A 27,419-nucleotide genomic window follows, 5' to 3' on the forward strand; every position below is an offset into this window, starting at 1 on the left:
AAAACACAGTAAAAACTTGCTTTCGTGCACAAAATTATTTAAAATATTATATAAAATCACCTTCAGGCTATGTGTAGAAGTTGTATATGAAACATAAATAAATTTCATGTTGAGACTGGGGTTTCATTCCTAAGATATCTCACTATGTATATGCAAATATTCTAAAATCTGAAAAAATTCTAAAGGCAAAACACTTAAAGCATTTCAGTTAAGGGATACTCAACCTGTACAAGGGAAATGTATACCTGTCCTTGAAAATACGAGAAGGAATGGAGTCCAGGACAAATGAATGAGTGGCTTTTGAAAGAAAAGGGACACTTCTGCTGTAATAAAAGGGAAGGCATATGAGGTACTTTCCTGCTTATTACTGGATGACATATCCATGCTCCTGCCTACCAACCCCTCCCTCCACTTCAGTGTTCCATCCCGTATCCTCTTGGCTACTTAAGGACACTGTCAAGCATTCTCCCTGTTCTCCTCCTTCACTAGTTTTTGTTGTCTCTAATGAATCATTCTCTTACGAATTCTCCCATTTGAAAGGAAAAACAAATACTTCTCTTGATCTCATTCTCTTCCTTTTCTCTGCAGCAAAACTCCTCAAAATACTAGCTGTACCAGCCACACAGAAGCAGCAGTGCACTGTGGTTAAAGCTTGTACTGTGAAGGCAGAATGGCTGTGCCTGAAATCTGCTACCGCTTCTACTAGTTGTCTGACCATGGGCAAGTTACCTAACCTCTCTTTGTTATACAAGTATTTGTTAAATAAGAAATACACAAAATCCCATTTTCTTCAAAACTAAAGTCAGACTGTCACCTCTACCACTTAACCTGATTTTGATCTCCATGTTGCTAAATCTAATGATCAATTCTCAATCCTTATCTTCCTTGACATTTTTCACAGCACTTGCAACAGGTGACCATATCCTCTTCTTTGAGGTACATTTTTTACTTGGCTCCTAGGACACCCGTCTTCTGGTTTTCTTCTAACTCACTGCTTGATCTTTGTTACCTTTGCTGGTTTCTTCTCCTCTCCTAGAATAGTTGAAATTTGGTGCCCTGGAGTTCAGTCCATGGTCCTCTGTCTAAATTCTATCTCTATCTAAATTCACCCCTAGGTAATCTCATTCAGTCTCGTGACTTAATGCACTTGTACATCTAGTTACAGAAAAGAAATCTCCATTTGGATGTCAGTTCTTCTCTTACCAAATCTGTTCCACCCTGTAGACTTCTCCAGCTCAGCTGAAGGTTACTTCATCCTTCTAGTTATCTAAGCCAAAACCCATGGTGTTATCCTTGACCCTCTCACACCCCATGTCTAGTCTGTCCAAAAGTACTATCAGTTCTATCTGCAAAATATATCCAGAACCTGACCACTCCTCACCATGTGCACTGCTACCGCCATGGCCAGGTCACCTTCATCTCTCACCAGGACGACTGCAATAGCCTCCAAGACTCTCCCTGTTTCTACTCTCCCTTGTTCCCCTTCACTCCCACCCCATCATAGCACTCAGAATGATTCTTTTAAAACTTAAGATATGCCAGGCCTCTGCTCAAAGCCTTCCAATGGCTCCCGATTTCACACAGGGCAAAAGCACTGTCCTCACAGTGGCTTCCTGGGCCCAATATAATCCCTCTCCCCACTGAGTGCGCTCACTTCAACTCCTGCTTCTCTCCCCTTTAGCAACTGTGGCTCCTTGCTATTCTTCTAACATACCATACTTCTGACTTAGGGCCTTTGCACCGAATGCACTGTTTACTTGAACATTCTTTTGCAAGAGAGCTGCATGACTAACTTTCCCATTTTCCCATTTCTTTCAAGTCCTTGCTCAGACCTTCTCAATAAGGCCTTGCATGCCTTCCTGCCCAAACACTGCACTCTTACTTCCTCACCCTGCTCTACTTTTCCAGCTCCGAACATAGTCTAGATTGTACTTATGTTTATTGTTTACCATCTTTCTACCAACCCCGTTACAGCTAGAATTGCGCTCCATGAGGACATCTCATGTTCCCATAACAGTACCTGGCACACAGAAGATACTCAATAAAAATCTACCAAAAAGCATTGAGTACTGATGCAGGCAGACTGTTCAAGTTGATGATGGAAAGATGAGGTACTTCTAATCTGATTGTATATGTTTCCCCTGTACGAGGCAAGATTGCAATGGTGAGAAAGAAGACAGACTTAAGACAGACTCCTCAGAAGGCAGAAAAAAACAGATTCACTTGGGAGGCATAGTAAGATTGTTGGGTAATGCTGAATGGCCATTTGGACTTATGGTTTTAAATATGAGACCAGTCCAGCCTATGCTTTAGAAGAACATTGGTAGGACAAAATATCAATATTTAAAAACATAGAAGAAAACCAACAAAAAACCAAGTAAAGACGTGACTGCATTTTAAATGGCACTTGGTGGTAAGTTAGAAGAAGCCTGCATTTATTACAGTTACTTTGCCCTATTTGTTAAGGGGTTCAATAAACATGTCTCTTCCCTGTTTACAAGTAAATCCTTTATTTTCTCTCCCGCTACTACTTACAGGGCAGTCTACATTTCTGAGTATGACACAGAAGACTTCATTTCCTGCCAATGACCCCTTTCTCATACTTTATACTGCAACAATTCCAAACTCCTTATAGTCCCTAGAAATGTCATGTCATTTCCCACCACTGTATTTTTGCATATCTAACTCTCTTTGGCTGTGTGACTACCCTTTTCCAGCCAACTTTGAAATAATTATTCCTTCAAGACTCAACATCATAAAGCCTTTCCTGACTCTGTAGGGCTCGAGTGATCATTACCTTCTTTTGTTAACACAGTCCTTTTATTATTATACTTCTGCACATTCTACCCAACACTTTAAATCGTGCTTCCTGTACTACACAGTGACCTACTTGGGGAAACAAATTATGTATCATTCAATTTGAACCTTTAGTATTTAGAATAATGCCTGACATACAGTAGGTACTCAATAAATATTGATTTAATAAGTGCTTATTATGGATGTGTGTTTTTTTTTCTTTTTTAAACATCGAAGATATTTAACATTTCTAAATAAAAAAGATACTTCTTTTTTAAACACCCAGAAGGTAACACATTTAGCAGGCCTTATCAAAGATAACTGTCTATTCTGATATATGAATAAAGCTAATACATGCCATATAATAATATTCACTATTAGGTTTGCTTTGGGCCTTAAACTGAATCTAATCATCTCTTGGAGCTGACCTAGGAGGTGTCTTTTCTTAAGGTTAAGAATTTTAAAAAGAGCCATTTATTTTCAGTCATGTACAAAGCATGTCTTCTTTTAAACACGGGACTACTTTAGACAAAACTCCATTCTCAAAGGCATGATGGATGCCTTCAACTTTGTAGCTGTCTTAAGTATTTCTAACAAGTTTTTTTGGATAAAGTGATAAGGTTTTTGTGGGAGGGAAGAGAAAAATTTGGGACAATCTGGGGGTTTGCTTCTTGGAGAGAAGGGAGGGTTGGAAATCTCATGCCTTTTAATTAAATAATTAAAAAGTTATAAATAAATAAGTTATAAAATAATTAAATAATTAAAAAATGTAGTATCTAAGGAAGTAATTAAAAACAAGTAGGCTATGATGAACATAAATGAACAGTCTAAAGACTGATTTGGTTTCTCAGAAAACTGAAGCAAATGTGACTGATTCTAATTTTAGTCCTTACTTTGTCTGTCCAATTCGGTGCACCCTCCCTATGGCCTGAAGCTCATGGGCAGGGTTCAATATGGGCTCCACCAAGAGAACATGAGTTGCTTCAATGATAGTTAATCCATTAGAACCTGTGTGCAGGGGCAGCAGCAAAATATTGATTTGGGGATCACGTTTAAATGCTGAAAGGTTCTCCTAAAAAAGAAAGGTACATTTTAATTTTAGCTGGATCAGTTAAAATAAGAGCAGTATGTAATAGCTCACTTTAAATATGTCTAATGCTATCTATTACTATTGTGAAACGTAACAGCTAAGAAACTTAAATGCAAAATAACCAACTTTAGAAAATGTAAACTTGTCACTTGATTTTAATTATGAAGAAAAGTATCATATAAGCTCTCTTGTTCTTCATAATATCTAGAGGAATCACAAGACAGATGCATGTGATGCATGCAAATTAAGCTATACGAGGTTAGAGGAAAAAGAAAGAAAGAGAAAGAATGTGCAAGAGTGAATGTGAGATAAGAGACATGAATCTGTTAAATTTTCATTTGGTCTCTGTGTGTGCCTGAGGTCATACGTCTGTCACTATGCTGAGCATGATGTAAGGATAATTGTGACCACATGCAGTTCTGCCTGACGGCGACTTTAGAACTTAATCCTTGCGATGCGAGGCCCCTGTCCATTCAACAGGTGTATCATAGGCAATCTTTTCCTGTACTTAAAAAAAAAAAAAAAAAAAAAAAGAACCTCAAGTTGGGAGATCTTTAAAAAGCCAATGGTCTTGTTATATATAAGTATAATTACATAGACTGAAAATACCTAGAGTTTCTCTGCTTCTAAATGTTCACTTTATCAAGAACTCAGATGCTGTTTATGTGGCTTATGTGACACAAGACAATAAATGTAACTAAGCTAGTTAACAGCAGTTTCAATTTGCAACTGTATCTACTACAAAAACCAGGAGTAAAATCTTAACATACCTGAAATGTCTTAACCCGACTGATTTGTGCAAATTCCATGTTGTTGTCAGTGAGAGCTTTTGAAATAATATCTAATACATCTTGCCACTAGAACACATAAAACAATTAGAAAACCAATATTTACATGTAACATTTATCTAAGGGTATCTGAAAAGTAATTAAATCAAAATGACTTTTATACTGGAGTTAAGCAAATAAAACCAAAACCAAAACTCTCAAATGTAGTATCATCAATATTATTTAGCTCTATCTGAAACAGTATTTTTTTTTTTTTTTTTTTTTTGCATCAAATGCTGGTTTTGAAAATGGAATTAAGAGAAACAAACAGTAGAAAATACATAATGGAGTGCACACTGGAATATAGTTACTTAGTTTTCTAAAATGAAAACTAGGGGTTTTACTCAACACTTTATTCAGTAGATTTTCTTTTTTTAACCCAAATTCTTGTGAAATGAGACTTTCAAGGTCAGAAATTCCAATTTTAAAAATATTAAACTAAGAAAATCCTTAAACGAAACGAATAAAAAATCATGAAATGTAGCTATACAAATTGCCTTGTGAAGCATCATCACATTTCTCTAAAAATAATTCTATCTTATGGATTTGGGAAAAAAATCAAAGAGTAAACATTAAAAATTAGTTCTCAGCTGCAAACTGATTAGCGAGGGAAAATCAGTTCGAGTTAATAATGAGGATGAAAATGTTGATTATACCGTTGAGAAAACGAGTGCTTTGGCCCCTGGATCTCTAAGCTGTATTTTCATCAGAGTTCTGACCACAGCTTCCACTTTTGTAGAATGGCTGCCCTTTGAACACACACAAAAAATACACATTACTACTAAATAAAATCTAGTTAAGAATAGAAATGAAAAGCAATATAAAATACTTTTTATTATCAAAGCTACAAATGCATCAAAACAAATTATCAAGTGCATATGTGTTTACTCTTTTCCATTCTGTGTTTGCTGGAAATTTTCTTTAGCTTCGAAATGTAGAAGTCACTAAATTTACACCCAGACATTTGAATGTAAAAGAATGCCAGAAAGTAATTCAGTGCTATGACCCTGAAGATAAGATCTTTTAGTTAAGTAGTCAGGTTTTATAGTTACAAAATTTTGTTACATTAGATTAGCAGAAATGGTATTTTAAAACACTCTTCATTTATTCTTCCTTTCTTCAGATATTATGTCATTAGAAATGTTAAGAATACAATGAATCAAAACTCCCAACTTAAGCAGTGAAGGATCCAACCAACAGAGAACGTTTTCTTGCAAGGGTATTACCAAAAACAATGACAGAGGTATAAATGATGGCCTCTTAGAATGAGACAGATTCATACAAAGCTAGACACTGGGTTTTTGTTTTTTGTTTTTGTTTTTTTGCATCTTCCATAACCATTTCTATCAGATGAGGATGAAAGTGAAAAAATGATTTTTAAAATGGAGAAATAAGAAAGTGAGGAAAATAGTGCAAGTATTTCTGCAGCCCTCAGTGAGAAAGTTTTCCTTCTGGAGTACTCTCAGAGATGGTATGACAGAGAAATTAAGGTTATGAGATTTTGAATGAGAGAAATTTAAGTTGAACTCATAGTTCTGCAACTCACTAGTTACAGTTTCTAACCCTTTGTTTCCTCATCTGTCCAACAGGGCTGAATGATAATTATATCTCTTTCCAAAGGTGGCTGTGATGATTAAACGAGCAAATGTATACAAAGTATTTAGCCTAACATCTGGTAAGGAGTAAACACTCAAGAACTTACTATCTTTCTGAGATATTAAATATGAACACTATAATGACCTAGATTATATCACAAGGGAGGGCAGATTTAACCAAAAAGAAAGAAAAATATTTCCACAGCAGCATAACCCTCTCCCTCAATCCTCTCAACACACTTTTACATGAAGAAACATTCAAAGGTAAAAATACAAACAAAACAAGAAAGAAAGCTATACTAATTTTAAGTCAGCAAGATAGAATAATGGAAAAAGTTTTAAAATCCTCATACTAAAATAATGATTCTACACTTATTTTCTCTGGATACGCAGATTTTCAAGTATACTTGCAAGATTAGAAATGTACTACAAAGAACCTATTTCAGTCTAATAATTATCTCAAATAAGAGCGAAGAGAAAATAGGAAATTAGTGTAAAGGTGATCATTTCAGAATTTAGACAAAAACATCCATGTTCCCTGCAAGCGCTTACTTTCAAAAATATTTCAAGTGAAATACCAGGATAACTATGAATTCTTCCACCAATTAATGTTTCTTACTAAAAGTTCAAAAAAAAAAAAGTAGAATAATTTTTTTGTAACCAACATTCCTAGCACTGTAGTGCTAACTCTATGGAGGAAAAGAACAGAGCATTCACTTTTATCAACGACTGGCCAGTTCAGTGGTAGCGCTCAATGATCCCTTCCAAATGCTACAGTTCTGAACCATTTCATCCCAGTCTAGTTACTTCCTACTCTCCTAGCAGAAAATGTTAGGCTACAAAACAAGTCTTGAAAACATATTCAGACTGAAATTACATCAAGTATCTTCTCTGACAATGGAATGAAACTAGAAATCCACAATAGGAAGAATTTTGGAAAAATAACAAAAATGTAGAAATTAAATAGAAATTAAATAACATGCTCTTGAACATTCATTCAATGGATCAATGAAGCAATTAAAAGGAAAAATTAAAAATACCCTGAGACAAATGAAAATGGAAATACAACATAATAAAAGGTATGGGAATTCAACAAAAGCAGTTCTAATAATGAAGCTTATAGAAATAAACAACTACATAAAAAAAGAGAAATGTTCCAAATAAACAACCTAATGTTGCACCACAAGGAACTGGAAAAAGAAGAGCAAAGTAAGAAGTCAGCAGAAGGAAGGATATAATAAAAATCAGAGCAGAAATACATGAAATAGAGAACGGAAAAAAAAAAATACAGAAAAGACTAATGAAATTCTTAGTTGGTTATTTGAAAACATAAACACAATGAACAACCCTTCAGGCACACTAAGAAAAAATAAGAGTGAAATTTAAAAAATTATAAATGAAAGAAGAGACATTAAAACTGATACCACAGAAATACAGAAAATCGTAAGAGACTTATGAACAACTATATGCCAACAAATCAGGAAATCTACAAGAAATGGATAAATTCCCAGAAACATACAATCTACCAAGACTGAATCACAAAGAAATAGAAAATCTGAACAGACCAGTATGTAGTAAGGAGATTGAGTTGGTAACAAAAAGTCTCCCGTCAAAGAAAAGCATAGGAACTAGTGGTTTCACTGGTAAAGTCGAACAATCATTTAAAGAAGAACTAATACCAATCTTTCTTGAACTTTTCTAAAAAACTTGAGAGAATATTCTTAATTCATTTTACAAGACCAGAAGTACTGTGACATCAAAGTCAGACGAGAATACTATAAGAAAATTACAGACCAGTATCTCTGATGAAAACATGCAAAAATCCTCAACAAAATACTAGGAAGCCAAATCCCACAACACATTAGAAGGGATCACTCACCATGATCAACAGGGATTCATCTCTGGCATGCAAGGATGGTTTAACATACGCAAACCAATAAATGTGATACACCATAGAATAAAGGAAAAAAATGATCATCTCAGTATTTGCAGAAAAAATATCTGTTAAATTCAACATACTTTAATAAACTATCAACAACTTAGGTATAGAAGGAACGTACCTCAAAACAATAAAGGCCATAAATGACAAGCCTACCAGCTAGCAATATACTCAGTGGTGAAAAGCTGAAAGCTTTTCCTCTAAGATCAGCAAAACACAAATGCCCACTCTTGCCACTGCTAATCAACATAGTGAAGTCTTAGCTAGAGTAATTAGGCAAGGAAAAGAAATAAATGGCATTCAAATTTCAAAGGAGGAGGTTAAACTGTTTGCAGATGACATGATCTTATATATACAAATTCCTAAAGATTCCACCAAAAACCTGTTAAAATAAATGAATTTAGTAAAGTTTCAGGATAAAAAAGAAACTCAAAAATCAGTCGCATTTCTATAACTAACAATGAATGATCCAAAAAGGACATCAAGAAAAAATTCCCATTTATAATACCGTAAAAAAAAATGCTTAGGAGTAAATTTAATCAAGGTGAGAGATTTGTACACTGAAAACTATGAAACATTAATAAAAAAATTAAAGAGAACACAAATAAATGGAAAGACATATGTTCGTGAACTGAAATAATATTATTACATAAATATTAACATAATCTATAGATTCAATGCAATCCCTATGAAAATTCCAATGACATTTTTCATGGAAATAGTACTATGATTTGAGTTTGTCCTCAGCGATATTCATGCTGAAATTTGATACCCAGCATGGAGGTGTAGGGAGGTCGGGCCTAGTGGCAGGTGTTTTGAGTCATGGGGGTGGATCCTTCATGAATGACTTGGTGCCATTCTCTTGGTAGTGAGTAAATTCTTTCTTGTGCAAGAAGAATTAGCTCCTGTGAGGGCAGGCTGTTATAATGTAAGTTTCCTCCTCCTGTTTGTTGCTCTCTCTTTGTACTCGTCTGCTACCCCTGTGACTTAAGCCATGTTATCATGTAACAAGGAAGCCCTCACCAGAAGGGCAATCTCCTTCAACTTCCCGAGTACACTTTCTCTTTTCTTTCTTTTTCTTTTTGAGACAGGGTCTTATCCTGTCACCCTGGTTGGAGTGCAGTGGTGTAATTACAGCTCACTGCAACCCTGAACTCCTGCACTCAAGTGATCCTCCCACCTCAGTCTCCCAAGTAGCTGGGAGGGACTACAGGTGTGCACCACCATGCCTGGCTAATTTAAATTTTTTTTTTCATACAGATAGAGTCTTATTATGTTGCCCAGGCTGGTCTTGAACTCCTGGCCTTGAGTGATCCTCCTGCCTTGGCCTCCCAAGGCACTGAAATTATAGGCATGAGTCACCGTATCTGGCCATAACTCCTTTTCTTTATAAATTAACCAGTCTCAAATATTCTACTATGTCAACATAAAACAGACAAAGATAAATAGAAAAAAACAATTCTATAATTCATATGGAACCATGAAAGACCTTGGATAACAAAAGAAATCTTGAGCAAAAAGCTAGATATATCACACTCCCTGATTCTAAAACACATTACAAAACTACAGTAATAAAAACAGACATACAGACCAATGGAACAGGAGAGACAGCCCAGAAATAAACCCACACATACACAGTCAACTAATCTTTAACAAACATAAGAAGATCACACAATGGGGAAAACACAGTCTCTTCAATAAACTGTGCTGAAAAAACCAGTTATCCACATGCAGAAGAATAAAACTGGACCCTTATCTCACCCCATATATAAAAATCCACTCAAAATGGATTAAAGACTTAAATATAAGACCCAAAACTACAAACTACTTGACAATGATCTTGGTAAAGCCTTTTTGGATACGACCCAAAAAACATAAGCAAGAAAAGCAAAAAGATAAATAGGATTGCATTAAAGTAACAATCTTCTGCACAGCAGAGGAAATAATTAACAAAGGCAATCTACAGCAAAGGAGAAAATATCTGCAAACCACACATGTGATAAGGAGTTATTATCCAAAATATATGAGAAACTCAAAAAACTCAAGAGCAAGAAAACAACCTGAGTAAAAACTCGGCAAAGGACCTGAAAAGATATTACTCAAAAGAAGACATACAAATAGGTAACAGGTATAGGAAAAGGTGCTCAAGAACACTAATCATCAGGGAAATACAAATTAAAACCACACCGAGATACACACCTCATTCCTGTTACAATGATTATTATAAAAAAGACAAGAGGTAAGTATTGGTGAGAAGGTGGAGAAAAACGAAACCCCTGTACACTACTGGTAGGAATACAAATTAGTAGGACCATTTTGGAAAACAGTAAAGAGGTTTCTCAATACATTAAAAATAGAACTATCACATGATCCAGCAATTCTATTTCTGGGTATATATGCAGGGGAAATTAAATCAGCATGTGGAAGAGATATCTGCATTCTCCAGTTAATTTCAGCATTATTCACAGTAGCAAAGACATGGAATCAATGTAAGTGTCCATCCACTGATGAATAAATTTTAAAACAGGGTATATATACACAATGGAATATGTTTTTACCTGAAAGTAAATCAATCCTGTCTGGTGAGATAACATCTATGTACCTGAAAGACACTATGCTAACTGAAATAAACCAGGCACAGAAAAGACAGATACTGCATGATCTCACTTACATGTGGTATCTAAAAACATTGAACTCACAGAAGCAGAGAGCAGAACGGTGGTTACCAGAGGCTGGAGTTTGTTGGGGAAGGGAGTGGGTTAAACGGTACAAAGTTTTAGTTAGACAGAAGGAACAGATCTAAAGATCTACTGTACAGCATGGTGACTACAGTACATAATAATGTATTGTATACAGCTGTCCCTTGGTATCCATGGGGAGTTCTAGGATTCCCACTGGATATCAAGATCTGCAGATGCTAAGTGCCTTACATAAAATGGCAGTGTTTACATAATAGCCTGCACACATCCTTCTGTATACTTTAAAATCATCTCCGTATTACTTATAATACTTAATACAATGTAACTCTTATGTAAATAATTATAGTGTCTTTTAAAAATTTGTGGTTTTTAAATATGTTGTATCGTGATTTTTTATTGTTGCTGGGTTTTTCTTGAGTATTTTTTATCTGCGGTTAACTGAATCTGCTGATGCAGAATCTGCAAATATGGGAGGCCAACTGTACTTGAAAACTGCTAAGAAGGCAGATTTTAAATGTTCTTATCAAAAAAATTGGTTAAGTATGTGATGGATATGTTAGTTTGACTCAATCCTTCCATAATATCTACATATATTAAAACATCATGTTGTATACTACCACAAATATATACAGTTTTTCACTTGGAGTTAACAAAGAACTATACGAGGAACTGGATGAAAAAACACACTCCCTTGTCTCCAAATACATAACACTCTAACGCATGTTACAGAATATGGAGAAAAACATAAAAGGATGGTTTATCTGCTGGTTTGGCAATTGAAATGAATGCTTTATACTGTCTTAATGAGCACTACACACATTCTACTGCTCTTTTTCATGTTTCTTCTATTTTAAATATGTAAATAAACTTGGGTTCAAATCTGCCGGCTTCTGAGAAGACTACTCAATGCGGTTACTGCTATAGAAAGTAAATATTCACATTGTTAAAAAAAGGTAAGATTAACACAGGAAAAAGGGAATGGGCTACATACAGGCAAGGCTGCTTGCAAAAAAGCAAAAAAGTAACAAAAGGAAATGTGGATACTAATCTATTCCTGTATAAGCTGTTAACACAGTATGAACATTCTCAAGACAGGTAAACTGGTAGCCTCAGGCAAACTCATTATTTAGCTACAGCAGTAAACAGATGCAAAGTTAAGCTTTGCTTATGCATTAGGGATGCATACTATGTTATGCATTAGGGAATGTCATGCATTAGGGAAGAGTGTACATGGGAAGAGAAATCCCACAAACCTGCTAGATAATCTCTTAATATATTAGGTTGATAAAGCTGTACTTAACTATAAGCACCTCTGTCCTCTTCTGACATTATTGTCCCTTTCCTTACTCCCATCCTTTCTCCTTAGTCTCTTCAGCACACACACACCCCCAATCCTAACTTTGTGCTTAATGTCTGGTTTTCCTTCATGTTTCTGAAACATTAATGACCAAGGCCCAGTTTTGGAGTAAGGACACAGCTTCTGTCCTGTACCCTCACTGACTGTATCTTTGTCATTCTTCTCTCCAAGGCACTAATTCTCTCTAAGGTCAACTAGAAAACTGGGATGGGAGACATACAAAGTGTTCCCACTCAGCTCATGGCTGTTATCTCTCCTGGTTTTCTACTCAAGACACAAAGTCAGCAGCCCGGAGAACTAAAATGTTTAAAAATAAAGAAGTGAAGTAAAGTGAAGTCTTTCACTTTCTGGAAAATAAAGTGCAAAGTTAGAAGCTCCAGAATTTGGGGCAGGAAGTCAACACACTGAAAAAACAGTAGAGACCCAATAGCACCAAAGGCCAATAAAGAGTATTTCCAATGAAGTTTGGCCTGGAAGTCACTTGGTAACACAACTCAAGATCAGAAATGTCATGTGGCTTCTTATCTGCTCTAACAGGTGCCACTAACTTGTTTTTATCAGAGTTAAGTCTCATTGGAATAAGGTGTTCTATAGTTGCAGCCTCCTGTTGTAAAATGTGGAGAATCTAACCTTTGAATTACAAGTTGTTAAATGTGTTAAAATGACAGAAAATTCAGTTTTGTTTCTTTGCCGTATGTTCAGTAGACTGAAAAAATTCTTCTAATAAAGTAACCAAGTAGCATCCGATCTAGATTTTAATCCTCTCCCCTCCAGAATGAGATGAACTATTTTACTGATGCAATTTCAGAGGGATGAACTGCTTCTTATGCACTGAAGACTTATTATTAGGGAAAAAAGAGGGTGCAACATTAATAGTGAAAATCTGAGTATTGGTGTAGAAAGATACACTGTAGCTTGGCTTTACTCTATTTCGATTCATGTCCATATCCTATCTACTGAGATTCCTTACTTAAGAGAGAAAGGAAAGGAATGAGAACACATATGAGAGTTCTCTGCTGCAGCAGCAAAGGGCTACTTGCACTTGATTTACACATATAAAAGAAAAATAATGCTCAGTGACTAGGAAGGTATTGTTGCTTTGTATTTCATTTCAATGACTTTATAAGAAAAGTGAATACTGGAGCACTATCTGAAACAGGGCTTGGCAATCCATCACCCTGAATTAAGAGCTTGTTACTCAATATATCCCTTTGTCACCAATCTAGTTCCTTTTCCTTTGCCATTTTCTATTTTTTCTATTTACCTCATCTGTCCACATCTTTCTGCCACCTCTTTTTCTGTGCAGGACCTGTGGATTCCCATGGTCATGCTTAGCTCCATTTGTAAAATTAAGAGCTAAAGTCGCTGCTGACTCCTCAAGAACATCAGAGAAAAGTCAATGCAATGAAGATGATGAATACACTCAGTCTTATTTTATTTATTTATTTATTTTTTGAGACGGAGTTTCGCTGTGTAGCCCAGGCTGGAGTGCAGTGGCCGGATCTCAGCTCACGGCAAGCTCTGCCTCCCAGGTTCACGCCATTCTCCTGCCTCAGCCTCCCGAGTAGCTGGGACTACAGGCACCCGCCACCTCGCCCGGCTAGTTTTTTGTATTTTTTTAGTAGAGACGGGGTTTCACCGTGTTAGCCAGGATGGTCTCGATCTCCTGACCTCGTGATCCGCCCGTCTCGGCCTCCCAAAGTGCTGGCATGACAGGCTGGAGCCCTGTGTCCGGCCCAGTCTTATTTTTTTAATCAAACAAAAGAGAGAACATTCTTGTTTGGAGACTACTTTATGTCAACAAGCAGGCTGTATCGTTAGAGATTTTATATATATTAATTAATATATGTATTCATACATATGAAATACACACAAATATATAGGAAAAACTTCCAAAAATGTTTTATATTAAGAGGATTGTTAGTCAAAAGTTATTTCCTATTTTGGTATTTTCTGACTTCTGTTACTTTTATTCTAGACTTTTCTTTTTGAAATAGAGCTAACTCCTTCAATGTGTGTGTGTTGTCCATAGTAGGTTCAGCCGAGTAAGATCAGTTAACATTGTTTTATTTCTGTCTGCACCTGTTGACCATGCTAAAAACCCATACTGGTGGCCACAGATACAATTGAGTGCAGTTATGAAGCTTGTATGATTGGTGCTACAAAGGGGAAATACTTTTTAAGCACATGCGTAGGGCAAGTACTGGGTTCTTCAAGCATTCACATGATATTTGAATAAAGCTCAATGGAAATTATGTCTAGGCTGTGGAAAATCTTACAAGTGTACTAGGCCACAAAAATATTATCCTGTTCTTTTAAACATTTTGCATAATTATTTCAAAGATGTAAGTTAGCAATGGAAAAAAAGTTAAGAATTTTATTTGGATACAAAGGCTCTTAGGGTTACTAGGTATACAGACTATTCAATTGTCATCCATCCATGCATTCAAATACTTACTGAGTGTCTATTATATGCCAGGTATTGTTCCAAATGCCTCATATAAAATAGTGAATAAAACAACATCCCTACCTCATGAAAAGTCCTCTACCTTTTAATGGAGTTTATACTCTACAAATGATGTTTTCATAAAGATAATTTCATAAAGATAACTTTTAGTTCATATCTTAGAAGTCTCTACTGTGTGTTCAATTTATTGCAAGCTATGGATAACTTTAACATGAGGCTAACAGTTCAGAATTACAAGTATTAACTTGGCCAGTGAACAGAAAGAGAAATGGTATTTTTTTTTGCAATTATATTTAGTCATAACATATTTTAACAAAAAATATACAACTGCATTCCAAATTTACCAGTTAATGTTCATGTTATACAAATCTTGTCTTATATAAGAATATTTAGATAAATATATTTAAATATAATCACTTCTGGATTATATTTACCAAATTATTTTATTCCCATTTTAAACTCAGTCAGAATTTCATAATTCATTTTTTTCCACTCAGATGTTTATTTTAATTATATTTTAAAAGTGTGAGACAGATGTCACAAATGATCTTTAAATTAATTGAACAAAAATTCAAATTAAAAAAGAACAGAACAGGATTCCACATGTAGAATTCTACAATACTATGGCTAGGCTTCTCTGTGAGTTGGAATGTAGAGATACAGAGTTTTTTTCCTACAAACAGGCCATATAAGGTATCTCTATTATTAAGATATTTGCTTGCTAAAAATGCAGATTTCTGGACCACATCCCAGGTCTAATGAGTCAAAGTTTATGGAGGTAGAGAATGAACAAAAATACTTATTTTAAAAAGCAGGCTAGTTGATGGTCAGATACTTAAAAGTTTGACAAGAGAAGCAATTGTGTAGTATGTGGTGGGTGGAGAGGGTGCTGTATTGCTGTCACTGTATCTACGTAGTGGTTATGTCTATTTTCTCCCGGACAGAAATTTCTTATTATCTAAGACTCTTGTTCATTATAGGGTCAGGGTTTCCACGGGCAAAACGCTTTGTATGAAACCTAGCCAAACATAAGACACAGGGAACAAGACACATGGGCCATATGTTCTGCCAGGAGGCCCACTTCACCATCCAAAATGCCTGGCAGTTGTCAGAACTTGCAAGGGGAATTTTGTTTACTTTGTGAGATGCCCAGTAGGTTCCAAAGGTCATTTAGGAATACTGTCACACTGTTGCTAGGGAAGAAATGGTCTTCAACTTAAGTGTATCCACCAAACAGGACATTTGTGATCCTAGTATTCATTTTGTATCTATGGTCAATCAACAGCATTCCTTACATTGGAAAATCTCTTATTTCCAAGAAATACTACTTAAAAATGTCTACTACTAATAAATAGTAGTTTTATGTTTTCCAAATATCTTTTATCCACAAAACAGCTATATGATTAAGCATTATGCATGATATATGGTTTGCTATGTCTGAGAATCTTGACATAAATACAGTGAAATAACCATTTCAGAAATAAATTTCATATTTCAGAAAATATAAATATTTCAATTAAATAAAAAATTACTTATCAGTATTGTTTGTTAAAGATCAGGGATTTGATAATCAACAATAATATAAATAGTTTAGAAATAATTGGAACTAGTAGTTCTAAAATTTGAAAATAATGCCTTAATTATTTACACACAGCCATCTTTATTTACATACAAATCCAAAATAGGCAATATGACCTTTTATGTGGAAGTTTCAAAGAGTCACAAGAGAGGGGTGAAGTCTCAGAATACAATAAGCAGATGTTTCAAGGAGGACATGACAGACAGCAGGCCAGAAATGTGACAGAAGTCAGAAGAAGAGACAGGAAGCACAAGGCAAATGTGGCAGACACAAATGGTAACAGAAAAAGCAGCGAAGAGCCAACCTAAACATGGCATGAAGCAATGTGAGGACATCGAGGAGGGATAAAACTTGCCCGCACAATGATACAATATTCAGTCTTACGTTCAAGAAAAGAAAATGTAATTACATGTGCATCTTTTTATCAAAGGGAAATTATCTTTAGTAAATTCTATAATCTTAATTTTTTTTAAAGATGCTTCAGTTAATTCACGTGTTCATCAATACCCATGAAAGACAGCGAGAAGTGAGAGCACAATAAACAGTATTTATACACTGATATCCCTGCTCCAACAGCACGGCACATGTAACTGTGCCAATCTCTATCCTGGGTGTCTAGGAAAGTTGCCATAAAATGAACAGGTGTTTGGATTTGATGGGCTCAATGACTCAGTTTCGTAGAGGTTGTGCTGTTTACTGGTAGCTAGAGCAATCACTTCCTTAACCTCTCTGCACAAAACCCGACACAGCAGTTCTTTCTTACGCCAGTTCCTTGTACTGGGATGCATGCTTTTACCTAAGGGTGAGCCACCTCTTCTTAGCCACAAAGGCCATCTGTGGCCCTTGAGATGCTGTGGCCAGAGGAAGAGAATGAAGAGAAAAAAGGAAGGGCTAAGAAAGACTATCTTTATGGGAAGGAAAAGAGAAACTATAGGAGTGGGAAGAAAGGCAGAGAGAGGGACTGGGAAGGAGCGTAGCTCTCAGTGTTGCAGGCAGGATAAAGAGTAACTGTCAAATGCCTCAGGGCTGCACCGTAAGTCACCTACCTCTTCATTCAGTAACTCTTAGGCATTTGCTTTAAAAATTCAGTCCTCCCTCAGTATCTGTGAGGGACTGACTGCTTCCAAAACCCCTGTGGATATCAAAATCCCAGGATGCTCAAGGCCCTTGTATAAAATGATGCTGTACTTACATTTAACATACACACATCCTCCTGTATACTTTAAATCATCTCCAGATTACCTTATGTAATCCCTACACATCATTTCATTTGCGTGGATTCAACGTAATCTCAGCATGCTGCAAATTCAAGTTCTCCTCTTTAGAACTTCATGAAATTTTTCCTTTTCTAAATATTTTTGATCTATGGTTGGCTATATCCACAGACACACAGGGCTGACTGTAAAATGTATTCAGGGGATTCACCGATAGGGAACAGGACTAGATGATCCTTAGGTCATGATGCTCTCATCACGTATCCTTGCCTATTCTGTTCCTCCTATACTGTCCTGCACTTCCTTCCTGCTTGTTCACCCTCTCACTTTTCTTCTTTCACTGCTGGACCTTTCGCTGGCGCCCCCTGGAACTTGTATTTCATGAAACAAACTGTTTCATATTTTCTACCTCTTGTAGAAATACTGCTCTTCACTTCCCTGCTCTAATTAGAACCTGGCTATCCTCTAAACATACTGGTCTCTCAGCAGCCCTTTTGAAAGAAGGATTTGAGTGTTGCATTTGACTGCTGGTACGCAAATGCAGGTTTCAGAGCATTAGTTCTCATTTGTATAACAACTTCCATTTTTTGAGCCTCCTGAAGCCCAGTTATCCCAACTCTACTCTTTGCTATAATTTACTGAACCCTACCCTACATTCACTAAGAATTTTGGTGCCTAATTTACTCTATACCTCAACTCTAGATATTACATACTGTCTGTCTGGACAACTCATCCAAAATTCAGGTCTCACTGTTTAATCTTCTGGCATCTTTTCTTCTCCTTCTCACTTGAGTCACCTACTTCTACAGTCACATCTGGCAGACCTGTCCTCTCTGCAATGACTATAATTTCCCATTCTCAGATAAGAACACCTATGTTTATATCTTTTGGGCTCAATAGATATTTGACTTCAATGAAACCTCTACTTTCTATACATCAACATTCTCCTTCTTTTCAAGAAACTTATATTACAAATTATCCTTTCTACTATATCTTCAGTCTATCCTTTTTTTCCACTGGAGATTAAACATGCTCAAGAATCTTTTGTCTTAAACAAAACAACCAAAAAAAAGTGATGTCTTTCTGTACTCATATCTTCTGGTTACAATTCTGCTTCTATCTCACAGTTAAATTTACAAAACAGTTGGGCATTTTTTGTACTTATTGACTTCCTGCTCATCCCTCAATCCCTCCCAATCTGCTTTCTGCCTCTACATTTGTATTAAAAGAGCTCCTTCTAAAGTCATCAGTGACCTCATTAGACAAACTAGTCCATACTGTAGTTGATCCACCTTCAGAACTACTGCCTCCTTACCGAAGCAGAGCTTCCCTGTGGCCTTTGTTGCCAGCATACCCCACTGGATTGCCGGTCCCTGGTTGCTCCTTCTCATTTTCCAGCCCTCTCAACTTGATTCAATCTTTTAAAGTTAAGGACTTCATAGGACGTGATCTGAAGCAAACTTTTCTGTTAGTGACTCTGAATTTTGTATCTCCAGCTCCACTTATCAACACTTTTCTGGACAGTTCTACTTGGATGTCTTAGGCACCTTAAATATGGTATGTCTAAATGTATCTTCTTCCAAATGCCTTGTATCATTAGCCATACCACTACCCACCTGCTTATTCACATCAGAAACCAGGGGTGATCTATGAAATCTCCTTCACTAATGCTGCCAACATTCTCTTACTATCTTTACCTTAAACATGTCTAGAATATACCCACGTCTCTCCATTTCTACTGCCATTACCCAAATCATTGGCTGCCATCAGCCAAATCATCTGCTCCATTGGCCTATATGTCTGTTTTGGTACCAGTACCATTCTGTTTTGGTTACTGTAGCCTTGTAGTATAGTTTGAAATCAGGTAGCGTGATGCCTCCAGCTTTGTTCTTTTGTAGTGCTTATCACAATTATAACACATTAATTATTTGTTAACATCTGTGCTTCTTGTCCCAATTCAAACTCCTTCACCAATCTCCACAAGAGTAGTAACCATATCTGTTTTATTTATGTGTATGCTGCGTCTATGAGGCCTAGCACACCGCCTGTGTGCTAGTATATGTCCAATATATATGTGTGGAATGAATGGATGAACGCTTATTCTAACTGTGGGATTCTGTTTATCCCAACAGACTAAAGAGTAATATGACTGATATTTTCAGGTTTTACTCAAATAACAGTGAAAAAGAGCAATTAAAAGTTCTTTAACGCAACTACAGTTTTCTTGGGAGAAGGGTACCCTAATAACTGCCTAACTACTAGTAGTGAATTTCAACTTATAGCTGATTCTACTTACAAACCACATTACTTAAAAGTGAAAAGAGAGTATCAAAAACTCAGAAGAAGGAATAAAGAATACTTCATCTTGCTTAAGAGTCAACCCCACCATTCTCTAATTCGCATTCTCTAATTATTCCTTAAAGCCCACATTTGCTACTACATTTAGATACTGATGTGTCTTTTGTTTAAGTTTGGTTAGAAACAAAATATTAAAAAAGCATATTTAAGGAAAAGAAAGGACAAAATAGTCTTGGCTTTTTATTAAATACCCCTTAAAAGCAGTAAATCCAATTACAGACCCAGTCTGGATATCAAATTATAGCAATTTTCTTAAAATTCTGAATGAAGCATGGAAAAAAATTAGGAAAATAAAGCCAAAATTTGGCTTTACCCTGAAATAGCAATCCATGCTGTTTAAAAAGCACATTACATCTATCTTGTAGCTGTGTTCATTAGCCAATTTATTTTATCCTTCTGTTTAGACACATCCTTTTTTCCTTAGATCCAGGGTTGAGTAAAAGAATGAGGAAAACTCTTACTTTAAATAAATCTTTAATGTAACCAGACCTCTATCTACTTGTGGTGGATAGCAATATTATAGAGGATGATAGGAAACTGGAATTTTAAGCTGTTACATTTTAGCCACAGTGTACATGACTATCGCTATTATGTTTGAATAAGCATTCTGTGTTCCTCTCACAATAAAAAATTAGATGGTTAAGCTGAGGCTTTCAGGCAGTATATCTATGGACAACAGTGGCATCTACCTATTCACTGTCAAGCTCGTTCTGATGTTCATGCTTTCTTAATCAGATACTGCTTCCTATATTATATTGCCTTACCTATGCTTCTACGTGTTCCTGACCTACTTTACCTTCACAGGGATGTCCTCCTCCTGGTTTGCTTTCTCTGAGGTGAAGACATATGAGATTTCTTTGTGAGATGTGGTCTGGCGGCAGATTGCACACTTAATGGAGCTTCTGTGAGATCCCACGCTGTATTGTTCAATAATTATAGAAATGCATTCATTACAGAAACAGTGACCACAGGTCAGTACTGCCCACTAAAAAGAAAACAGAACAAGCCTTAGTGCTATCAAAGATGCCTTACAACTTAGAAGTATATCAAAAGGAGAAGAAAATCACAATTTTTCTTCCCAAAGATTTTATGACATTAATATTCTTTGTCATAAAGCCAAGTTGTGTCTTTAAATTAATTTTTTATTCCAAAGTAAGCTTTCATAATCTTTGGTTGTGTTCATCCTAAAAGTGAGCATGATAGTCATTGTAGAAAGGTGGTGGTCTCATTTCTGTATTTGGGAGGAACGTAAATCAGTCCTTCAGCACTCTAACAACAGATATAACAGAGGGAATCAGAACATTAATTTGGAGTTAATATCATACTCGACATATTCCATTTAGTTTAAAAAACAGATTTATATTTTCACAATTAAAGCACTTACATAGAAATTAATTATGGGTTAGTTAGTATCTCAAATTTATTTTGAAAGTGGTTCTGGTTATATTTTTTAAAATACAACCAAAAAGAAATTATTATTATTTTTTAAATAGTCTCGGTCTGTCACCCAGGCTGGAGTGCAAATGACGCAGTCTTGGCTCACTGCAACCTTGCAACCTCCACCTCCAGGGTTCAAGCGATTTTCCTCCCTCAGCCTCCCGAATAGCTGGGATTACAAGTGCTCGCTGCCACGACTGGCTAATTTTTGTATTTTTAGTAGACAGGGGTTTCACCACGTTGACCAGACTGGTCTTGAACTCCTGACCCCGTGATCCACCCGCCTTGGCATGGGATTATAGGCGTGAGCCACTGCACTTGGCCAAAAAGAAATTTTTAAGAAACCCCTTGTCCTATCTGGAAAAAATAAAATAATCCTCTGTGAATCTCTGCAACATACCATGGAGACTTTGGCAATGAGAGATGTAAAAGAGCAACAGATTTAGTCTAGGTGTAAGTTCTAAAAGCTATGGCATCTTAGAAATGTAGATTTAACTTTTTTCATCTGGTAAAAACAATAAGAAAAACTGTCTTTTGAGTGACAAAACTTCTAAATCCTTAAGCTATGTTTTTTTTTTTTTTTTTTTTTTTTTTAAGGATATGCACATGTATGGAAAGAAAGTATGAGGCTGGCCCACTTGAGGTTCTTTGCTGGATCAACTAAGATGCTCTTAGGAAAAGAATTCACATTGAAAGAAGAGAAAATTGAGGTATATAAGCTTGGTTTTAAAACCACTATTTTGCCTATTATCAGCTAATACTATTCCTACTGTTCTCTAGCTGTACCTCTGCCAGAGTCCACAGGAGTTAAGATTAATGAAACTGAAGAGCTGTTTTACTAGTATTTTTGTATGACACAGAGCAGCACTATATTGTACTTTATGTACCTCTAGTGCCACTGGGGTACTCTTATTAGAAAGGAGTTTTCTGACTCAATGGAGCTCAAAATGGACCAACTAAATGTCAAGACAGGTCCACCTACATGTGCAATGGAGAAGAAGCAATGAGATACCTGGCACCTGAGCATTAGGAGTGACAGGACGCTGACTGACACAAACAGAAGAGACAAATGACAATGCCTCTAGGGGCAACAGCTGGTATATATGAGTCATCTCTGATAGATTCTAATTTAATAACTCTAAATTAGAAGAAGGGGAGAACTGGGGAACCAAAAAGGAAAAAAATATATAGCTACTATACATTGTGAATATGAACAGGGCTTGAAAAGTAGTTTTGTTACTATTATTGAAATCCAATATGGTCTTCTAGGTTATGCTACAATTAAATGAACTAATGTATATGAAAGAACTTTAAAAACTGAAAATGTTTAAGACAAAATGAAATAAAATGTCTGAGACATTCTAGTTGCATAAATCTTATCAAAACTAAAAGCAAAAAAGACTACTTTATGTCATGATTTCTTCCATTTTTATCACAACTTTTATCACAGTTTCATCACTGACTTTTGTCAGAAGTCACCAGCATTTGTACACTACTATTTGCTCAGTTTCCAATGTAGCATCTTTCCCTTTAAGATGTATTACCACATATTCTTGTGATCTCACCTTCTCCACCAATCTTGGAAACCAAAAGGTACTTTCTTCTTGATTATTACTGGTCAGAATATGGAATGCATATATTTACCTTTCATCTCTCGGTTCCATAGAAAAAAACAGCCAAGAATATCTCTACTTCTTCAACAATAATAGGCTTATCTTTCAAATTTTCAAGGGCAATGAATATTCTGATACATATATATATAGATTTATCATAGAAAGCAGAAACTTGTATTTTCATAAATTGCAGTTCTCCTAAAGAATGTTTATGAACATTATGTATATTAATATTCACAAAGAAATATATTTAAGTGGTCTACCAAAATCACATCTAAATTTCCGTAGGAGAGATTAATTTGTACTCTAAAGTACAAGTATTATGAGATATTAATACTGGCAAGTAAGAACTGTGATTCTATACTAATGTAATTCCTTAAGTAAGTCTATGTGTGTTATATTACATTTCTGTATAATTACTGAATAACTATATTAACCCGACAAAGTCAAATTACTGGACACAACCTTGTGACTGGAAACAATGTTCAAAACTATGCATCTTTAATGAAAAAGATGGGGTCATTCTAGAAATATTTTTTCACTTCCCATTTCAGAAAAGCATTGCTCAAATATCTTACCCTAAGCATGTCACCTAACCTCTAGTGCTATCTTTAAGATAATGGTAATACTTGCCTTTCATAGAAACTAGTGGTGGGAAAAACGAGAGAGAGCAAAAGAAAAATTTTATGTAGAAACCTTTGAAAACCATAAGGTATTTTATAAATGCATCTGATGTTTATTATAATTTTACCTGTTTTCCCAGCTGTCGAGCACAGATTGGACAAGGTTCTGGATTAATACCTCCCGATGTTTTGTCTTGAGACTATCCAAAAAAGAATTAAAAAATATATTAGTTACATTTTTACATATAAAACCTGATCCATGTTTTGTAACTCATTTATGGAAATGAATACTGGCAATTATAATTTACATAATCTAACAATGTAGATGACCCATCAATATATTACCTAACATTATTATTCCTGAGACTTACTTACAAATATCATTTATTCAAGGAGTGGAAAAAAAAACAATTTTAATCATAAAGATTGAATATTCCTAATCCAAAATCTGAAATCTGATGCTCCAAAATCCAAACTATTTGAGTGCTGACATGACAATCAAGGTAAACGCTCATCGGAGCATTTCAGGTAACAGATTTTCAGATAAGGCATCTAAACAAATTGAATCAATGAATTATTCTTTTCCTCTGTTAATTATTGATTTTTATAAGTAAATCAATAATGTATGTATATATTTTACAGTTCTATAATGTCCATTTGTTCTTACCATATAGATTCCGATTCGTTTTACTATGTTGTCCAGTTTTCCTTTTTACATATAATAAATCACCTACAAATTTAGTGACTTAAAACAAACATGTTTCCCATGATACTACAGGTGATTTGGGGATGGGCTGAGTTGGCTGGGGTTGGATGGTCTATGAAGGCCTCATGCTCATGTTTGGCAGTTGGTAGGCTATCTGTTCTGCAGGGAGGGCTGAGCTGAGGGTTCTGCTGCTCAAGAAGGTAAACTAGGCTTTTTCAGATAGTCTCACAGAGTTCCAAAGGGCAACAAGAATGGGAGGGTCATTGCTGTAGCACTTCGTAAATAATCTACCATAATTCACAATAGCCCTTCTTTTCCAATATGTCAATAAAGAGTTGACATGTATATAAATGGTGAGATTATAAATATTTTAGGCCTTGTGGGCCATATGATCTGTGTTGTAACTACTCAATTCTGCTACTGTGGCATGAATACAGCCACAGACAATAGATAAACGAATGAGTGTGGCTATATTCCAATAAAACTTTACTTACGAAAAAAGGTAGTGGGATGAATTTTTCCCATGCATGATAATTTGCAGATCCTTAAGTTAAACAAGTTATAAATTTTCCTCTAAGCACTGTCACATATTTTTACTTTCACTCAGTTCAGAGCATTCTCTAACCTCCATTTCGACTTCTTCTTTGACCCATGGGTTATTCGGAAGTATCCTCTCAATTTCCAAACTTTTAGGGATTTATCTAGTTGCCTTTCCATTACTGATTTCTGGTTTAAATTCCTCTTCAGTCAGAAAACATGCTCTCACATACTTTTAAGAGCTGCTTTTTGAATTAGCATAAGGTCTATTTTGATAAATGTTCCATATACACCTAAAAAATATGCATTCTGAAGTTGTTGGGTGTAGTGGTCTGTGTCAATTGGGTCATATTTGTTCATTAGTGTTCAAATGATCAATAGCCTTATGGACTTTTTTGTCCATTCCTCTGGAGGAATCTTATAATAGTTTACCTCTGCTTACCTCCTTCCTTTGTGCTACTGACATATATTTTAGTTCTATATATGTTGCATAACCCATAAGACAGCACTGTTGCTTTTAAATAGTCAATATCCTTGCATATTTATTCACGTATTTAAGCTCTTGCTCTTCATTCCTTACTGTAATTGCATCCTTCAATCTGAAACAATTTTCCTTCAATCCAAAGAAGCTCCTTTAATACTTATTGTGATGTGGGTTTATTGGAGATGACTTCTTCCAGTTTATGTTTGTCTGAAAATATCTTCATTTTACTTTTTTTAAAAAAGGAAATTTTCATTAAGTATAGAACTTTAGCTTGGCTGTTTTTTTTCTTTTAGCAGTTTGAAGATGTTCCAATGTCAACTGGTTAAACTATGGAAACACTGAAACATCTCTAAAGGTGAAAAGAAAAACATCTCTACGTAGTCACCAGTTTTATTAGTGCTCCTTTGTAAGTATTAAGTGTTTTATCCCTCAACTTTTTTTATTTCTATTTTTCATTATTTTTGGTTTCCAGCAGTTTGACTATGATGTACCTAGGCAGTATTTTGTTTTTTTCTTTACTTATTCTGCTTAGTGTTTCTTAACTTCTTGAATCTTTAAGTCATTTGTCATACTTTTATCAGTTTTAGAAAATTCTCAGCCATTATCTCTTCAAGCTCCTGTCCTATTCTCTTCCTCTTGAACTTCAATTATAAGTATGCTAGATCTATGAAATTACAAGTATGCTAGATCAAACAACTGTGTCTTAAATCTTTTGCCCTATTTTGCTCTTTTTCTATCTATGCCACTTCAAATTGGGTATTTTCTATTGTACTATACCTGAATTCATGAATCCTGTTTTTTTCTGTATCTGGTTTCCATTCAATGAGTTTTTGATTTCAGATACTATATTTTTGCAGTTCTATAATGTCCATTTAATCCTACCGTGTAGATTCCAGTTCGTTTTATCTATGTTGTCCAGTTTTCCTTTTCCTTTCTTTCACATACAGGTTGAGCATTCAAATCCAAAAATCTGTAATCTAGAACACTCTAAAATCATAAACTTTTTGAGTGCTGATGCAATACTCAAAGGAAATGCTCACTGGAGCATTTCAAGTTTTGGATTTGAGATGTTCAACCTACATAAAATTGTTGATAGATATTGTTAAAGTGCTTTTAGGAAAAGCTTATATAAATTTATATTTCCATTGGTAATGCATACAATGCATCCATTCCCTGCACTTTTTCACCACTGGGGTGTGTAATCATTTAAAATATCTGTGCCTACTTGTTGGCAGAAAATAGCACCCGTGTAATTTGATTTTTCCATCATCATAGACTAAATGCTTTTTCTTTTATTAATAGCCAAATGGATTTTCTTAGGTAGATTATTTATATCCTTAAAATTTTAAAAATATTTTAACATATAAACAATGACGTACAAGATAACTGTCTTTTTATTTTGACTATCATATTTAAAGTATAGAAATCTTACATTTAAAAAACTTATGCCCAGGAATGTTGAGACACTTTCCTAAGTGTTATCTTTTTTTTTTTTTTTTTTTTTTGAGATGGAGTCTCGCTCTGTCCCCTAGGCTGGAGTGCAATGGCGCGATCTCAACTCACTGCAACCTCTGCTTCCCAGGTTCAAGTGATTCTCCTGCCTCAGCCTCCCGAGTAGCTGGGATTACAGGCGTGTGCTACCATGCCGGCTAATTTTTCGTATCTTTAGTAGAGATGGGGTTTCACCATGTTGGTCAGCATGGTCTCAAACTCCTTGGCCTCCCAAAGTGCTGAGCCACCACGCCCAGCCTAAGTGTTATCTTCTTAATGTTAGCAATTTGCATGAAACTTTTAAATGTTTTTCTTCTTTTTACCTTTCAGAACAAGTGTTGGTAATCATAACAGTAATAATGATCTTAATAATATTAATAGCAGCAAAAACCTAGAAAGTGCTTAACAGAGCAGAAACTACTCTGGCATTTTACATACATTAATTCACATAATCCTCAAGACAGCCCTATACTATGAAGTAGTGTTGATATCATTCTCATTTTACTGATGATGCGCGGAAAGGTGAATAACTTAAATAAAGTCACATATCTAGAAAATAGTGGAGTCATGATTCAAAATTGGGCTGTCCAGATCCAAAGTCTATCTT

The 27,419-nt window shown here is 35.5% G+C and overlaps 1 protein-coding gene across 5 annotated transcripts in view; it reads right to left on the reverse strand.

Annotated features, from left to right (window-relative positions):
- The window catches only part of LOC105488977 (SNF2 histone linker PHD RING helicase), a 96,751-nt gene that overhangs the window by 4,925 nt on the left and 64,407 nt on the right, over nt 1–27,419 (reverse strand). For 4 of the 5 annotated variants that reach the window (XM_011753524.3, XM_011753525.3, XM_011753526.3 and 1 more), the window contains 5 exons: nt 23,723–23,794; nt 20,718–20,906; nt 5,370–5,462; nt 4,657–4,743; nt 3,690–3,868 (listed from right to left, as the gene is read on the reverse strand). In XM_011753524.3, coding sequence (XP_011751826.2) covers nt 3,690–3,868; nt 4,657–4,743; nt 5,370–5,462; nt 20,718–20,906; nt 23,723–23,794 — 620 coding nt within the window. Of the gene's footprint in view, nt 1–3,689; nt 3,869–4,656; nt 4,744–5,369; nt 5,463–20,717; nt 20,907–23,722; nt 23,795–27,419 lie in introns of those variants that run through there. The other variant, XR_011623428.1, reaches the window with a different exon arrangement.

This window comes from Macaca nemestrina, chromosome 5 (genome assembly GCF_043159975.1).
Source record: "Macaca nemestrina isolate mMacNem1 chromosome 5, mMacNem.hap1, whole genome shotgun sequence".
Lineage (NCBI taxonomy): Eukaryota > Metazoa > Chordata > Mammalia > Primates > Cercopithecidae > Macaca > Macaca nemestrina.